This window comes from Austrofundulus limnaeus, unplaced genomic scaffold (assembly GCF_001266775.1).
Source record: "Austrofundulus limnaeus strain Quisiro unplaced genomic scaffold, Austrofundulus_limnaeus-1.0 Scaffold69, whole genome shotgun sequence".
Lineage (NCBI taxonomy): Eukaryota > Metazoa > Chordata > Actinopteri > Cyprinodontiformes > Rivulidae > Austrofundulus > Austrofundulus limnaeus.
Window position 1 is genome coordinate 1663639 of NW_013952471.1, and position 5872 is coordinate 1669510.

General features: G+C 39.6%; 1 protein-coding gene across 3 annotated transcripts in view; it reads right to left on the minus strand.

Annotated features, from left to right (window-relative positions):
• The window catches only part of cdk14 (cyclin dependent kinase 14), a 224408-nt gene that overhangs the window by 150237 nt on the left and 68299 nt on the right, over positions 1-5872 (minus strand). For all 3 annotated transcript variants that reach the window (XM_014010472.1, XM_014010474.1, XM_014010473.1), the window contains one exon: positions 3626-3871. In XM_014010472.1, the coding sequence (XP_013865926.1) occupies positions 3626-3871 (246 nt within the window). The remainder of the gene's footprint in view (positions 1-3625; positions 3872-5872) is intronic.

Consider the following 5872-nt stretch of genomic DNA (forward strand, 5'->3'; position numbering starts at 1 on the left):
GGAAAATGAAACTTATCACCGTCTTTTTTTACCGACCTCAAAAAAGTTATCGTGCAATTAATTGATTTATTGTCTATCGTGACAGGCCTAAATAGAGCCATTCACTTATTTGGCCAATCGGATGGATCTCTTTACATTAGATGCCTACCCCATTCGCAGACTCAGCAAACAACTGAGCAGGTTTAGTGAGAGTCACAATGGCTGAGATTGTCTCCTTTTCTATACTTTATTTAAAACAACTGATAGTAAGAGGTGTTTTTCAGTATTTAAAGCATCAGGAAATGTTTATGGGGGCGATTATTTGTTTGCAATTATTGATCGAGAAAAAATTCAGGCCGATCACGGTGATCAGCTGTGAGTCTCTTACTCGATCAAACATGGCGGAAATGTGCGTGACAACAGCCAATCAGAATCCACCTTCTCCTGATCCACTTCTGTTTATAAGTTGCTAAGGAAAGGCAGACAGAATCACAGAATTAACCAAAATGATTCAGTAWAAAACACTGAATCTCACAGAGTTTGCGTCTTTGGACGAGTTTCTGAGGTATTTTGGCCACTGTCGCTTCCTGTACCAGCGTTACCTGCTAACAGGCACGCGAGGTGTCCCCCTCCCGACACAGAGAGAGAGAGAGAGAGAGAGAGAGGAAAAAAGAAAAGTGAGCCGTGATGCGTGGCCTGCTAAAACAAAAACGTCCTTCAAAAATATGAAGCAGTCTTAGGGTAACGTTTAGGATGGAACAATGTCCCAGCGGTTCTTCATTTATCTGGAGAAGAACTTTCTGTATGTCTTATCGGCACACGATGGGCTGGACGCGAAGTGGACCACTTCCTGTCTGAGTCTCATCACAAACAGCAGCTGAAAGARGCRGCAAACTCCTGAARACTCTGAAGCTGGGAGTTTATCCAAGATTTTGTCATGTGTGCCAAATCAGATATTCTTTCAGAAAAAATGAAACAGCGCTGTTAGTTGTTTGATAAAGTTCTGTAAACAGGAGGYGGTCGTGGGGGTGGGGGTTCCTTCCATAAAAAATTAATAATGAGCTTAMATCCTATTCAAAGTGTGCACAAAGTGTTGCTGTTTGTAGGGTTTATGTTTCTTTATGGCATATTTAATGTAAAATTCAATTCTAAAATTTTAATTTTTACAGAAGGATAACTTTCTTAATGTGAGATTCTATGATTTACACATAAATGTTTTTATTCTTGGTAAAAACCTTTTTAAACATCTTGCAAAAATAATTTAATGTTCTACTGAACCACAGCTATTTGTTAAGTTAGTGAAAGTGAAATAACAGCCTTTTTTATTTCTGTAGCTATGTATTTGTTAAGATATTTTTCAGTCACTTTTTAGGTTAACAAAAAAATTGTGATATTAATCGAGATTGGACGATATGAAAAATTTAATCATGATAATTTTTTTGCCATATCGCCCAGCTCTAGGGTGATGTTTTAAAGTCATTAAGAAACTGTATTGCATGAAGTTTGTTGTTTCACTGCTATTACAGCAGGTGTATCCAGTTGCATTTTTGCTTTAATAAAACTGTCATGTAGGAATGGAAATGATGTATTAGCTGTTGTTTTTTTGCTCTGAACCCATTGCAGAAAGACATCAACACTTATCATTTATCGTAAGTCATATTGACATCGCAATATTAAGCTCTGTTATCACAAATCACAGGTTTGCCGAATATTGTGCAACCCTAATCATGAGGCCGACCTTCTTGTCCAACYTCATAAGATCATAAATGCTCTGGCATAAATTATGCCCCTTTTCCACTAGTGCCACTTAGTGTAGTGTTGGTACAGTTAATGTCGGAACGGGTCAGTTCGGGTGCTTTTCCAATGACGTTCCAGTCCGGTTCCAGTGGGTGTGTTTTGGGTGGTTGGTGGAGGTGGTTTTCGGGTTTTTCGAAAAGTAAGGTTAATGTGCAAAATGAGAGATGGAAAGACATTTGCCGAGTAAGTTCTGAAATTTAAAAAAAAWTGCTAAAAATTTGAATGAAAATTGGATAGAAACACAACTGATGTCACTGCTACAATTGAAAAAATGGCTCCTTGAGTTGTTGTTGTAAAGGCAGCTTAGAAGCAACAAGGGACTCCACCCCCTAGCTAATCAGTGATGAACAGTGTTCTGATATTACATTTTGGTGTCAACTGGGACTGCTTAGAACCACAATGAATTAGGTACTAAAAAAGGGCCGGTTCCCTGAATCTGGCCTAATGGAAATGGCTTGGAACAGTACCGAACCGTACCAGCACTACATGGCACTAATGGAAAAGGGGCATTACAGACAATCCAAAATCTTCAGAAAACTTTTCCAAGAGTGTTTCTGTGGGTATTTGTGCATTTGACATGAAGCTACTGAAGCCAGTCGTGTTTCAAAACTCTTGCTGACAAAGTCACACAGGTGATTGGTCATGATCATGATCATGGACACCTCTACCATCACACCCTATGTTACCCAGAACCTTAGGGAATTTAAAAAAATCAGCCCAATGATAAAACACCACAACTTAACTGTGGAGGTTTGGCGCCTGATCCAAATCATGATCCTACCTGACTGTACCATACCTACACAGGAGCTTTTACACCGCTAAAAACTAGGATTGGATGATATTGGCAAAAAAACAACCACACAATTGGGGTATTTAGCAGTTAACYATTAATATGACCTCTCGGGCCCTTGGGCTCTGGTCTTCCCTATGTCTGCCTCGTGTCTTGGGGGTTGGGTCTCAGTCCTCCACAGTCACTATTAAATGTTCCATTGGAGAAATCTTGTATATACACGCATGTTCACAACTGCTCACAAACAGGTGTTCTGATCCAGGGGTTCTGACTGGTTACTGAGTGTATATATATGTCTGTGTGTGTATACGGACAATATTTATGAATGTACTGTAGGCATGTATGTATGTATGTATACTGTATATTTATATATGTATGGGTATGTGTATATATTTATATATGCCTTCCAGATATTTATCCATTTATTTTTCAGGTGAGCGGACAGATGTTGCGTGTGTGGTCCTGTGTTTTGTTGGTGTATATTTAATATACTTCTAATCGCTATTTCAATCTTTCTAATTACTTCTCTCTCTGTTTTTCTCTCTGTCTCTATTTTCTCTTCACTTAAAAAAGTCACTGGTGATGAAGAAATAAATAAACTAAATAAACTAATAATATTTGGTTTCATTTTCTACTGAAGTGACAAAAAAAAAACAATTAATACCTAGAGTCTCTGGATGTACATCCTAGTCAAATGACTGATTTAAATCACTTTAGTGGGGAAAAATATGATCTCTCTAAGAATCTGTTCCAATTTGTGTACAAAGTACAGACTTCAAAATTTACACCAGTTTTAAAAATTTTGTTGATAGGCCAAGTAAAACCAAAGTTATGGTAAAGGCACTTTTTAAATGTTTGTCATATCTGAAGTGCATTGCTGGTGGAGGCAGCAAGAGATGGACAGATTCATGGAAACAAATGCCTCAGTTCACAATCTTGTGTCACCCTCGCCCTGACGGACAAATACAAAACATGAATCAATAAACTACAAAACAAATCTGTAAAATGTATCATATTGAACCAAATGTCCCCACAGACAGCCGTATAGGTGATACTTACAGAACTCGGACTGGAATGCCGGCGTAGTTTGGGCGACTCTTTGCTGGCTGATGAGCTCTTGGCGTTAATGCAGGCATTGTTCTCAGAATGGACCCTCTTCACCTGACTGGTGGGCTTCTCAAAGGGGTCGAAGCCACTCTGCGTGCGCTGAACTCTGACCTTCTTGTCCTCAGGGATGGTGTCCAGGGGCTTGATGACAGAGTCGGATCCCTGGCAGCCGCGTGTGGACATCTTTGTGACACATATCTGTCAAAACAGTGAAGAGGAGAAAAAAACACAAACGTGAGAATTAAAGTTAAAAAAAAACAGTCTGTGCCAAACACAGCCAGAACCTGAGTGCATGTTTGTCTTTTAGATTCTGCAAGTTTTTCCCTGCGTGCATCAGTCTGAGTCTCTTCTCTCTCTGCAGATCCTCACTGATCATCTTTCTGTGAGTTCAACCTTTTTATCTGTCGGTTTCCTCTGATCAAAACGGCTTCAGCTGCTGTCAGCTCTGCAGCACACACAGCTGCTTCTGATCCAAACATTCACACACCTATCTGTGACACATCAACACCCATACAGTATTATTGTGCTGCAGATCTGCCGCCCCCCCCCCCACCCCCCACACACACACATCTGTTTCAGCACAAAGCATCTTACCAGTGGCTCCTCCACCGTGGACTCAGCATACTGAACATGGAGAACCCAGGTGGTATGGCATGTTTTCACCACAGCTCAGTTAGAATTAAATATTTAGGCCTGGGCTCCCCAGCAGGAAGAACTTCTAATTACTCTAACACATGAGGAGGAGTCACCTTGCAGCCTTTTGTTTGGACACAATGAACCAGTTCACACAACTAAAGTTCCGTCAACAAGTTCTGCTCAAATTTTAGTTCAAACCAGAATCGACTAATTGACTGGATGTTTTTGATGACATCATCATATAATGGCCTTTTAAAACAACTTATTCCTGTAAACCAGCTGGAGCATTCAGCACACAGTGTAGAACAATACGAAGAATTCATCCAGGGTGTACCCTGCCTTTCACGCAATGATGTCTGGAGATTGGCCCCAGCTCACCTGTGAACTTCTATTAAAAAGCAGGTAAAGGAAATTGATTGGATGAATGGATCTCATATCTGGTTTCTTGTCCAATATCATCATTTTTTGGCATTTTAAATTGATTAAATCAAAGTTTCATGTTCCACAGTCAGGTGCTGATCAGTTCCTTTTCCTACCAAGCCCCGCCCCACCTTGCATGAAATAATTACCATTGAACACCAATGATTAATTAATGAATAAATTGCAAAGGAACATTAATTGACATGTTTACAAGGATAATCTCTGACTTTAGGCAATGGGTGATTTAAGCATCCATTTATACATTTTCAATACCTGCTTGTTTCTGTTCAGAGTAGCTGGTGCCTTTCTCCAGCACTTACAGGTGAAACATAAAAATAATGGGTTCTAATGTTTATATTTTAATTAAACACCTGCATAAAACATTCCTGTGGTCCATTTCTTCACTTTAAACCTTTAAGCACAATAGGGTTGTTGTGACTGTAGAGAGTTATTGCCCTTGGTTGATCAGTGCCATGGCCAGCTGTTGACCAAAGTTTAAGTTCACATTGTTTATCAGTGAAAACTGATATTCAACCACATCTGTATGATCCCAAACCAACTGCTGGATCTCAAGAACCAAGTGAAAACCCTGAATCAGATGTGAATTTGAATGATCATGAAGACCACCACCAAGATGAGCCCCTCATTCTCACTGCAGTGAAGTTAGTTTTACTCTGACATTGGATATTCTGTTTGTGGCCCCTGTAGATCAGGTGTATTTTTCCTGTTTTGTCTGGAGCATGCTGTTAGACCAGTTTCATACAAAGTACTTTACTTAGAGAGCATTAACAAATGACTAAAGCATGGACACTTGAGAAGCAAAAAAAATGAAGAGGCTTGATGTTATGGAAACCTCTGAACAAAAGCTGTACTGAACCGAACAAATGAGGCACCACAATTTTTATTTGTCGACACAGCAAGTATGAATATCCAAAATAGGCTTTAAACTAACTTCATTGATGCTTGTCATCACTGGAGTCWGAGGTAGACCAAATAATCAGAGACAACACGATCATACAGGAAAACATCTTGGTGAGCCATAATCAAGATAATCTGTAAAGAAACGTTCACCTGATAGTCCGGTAGACTCGATTCGATTGGGGACAAAAACTGCAAGCTTTGTTTACATTTTCTGTTTGTGCG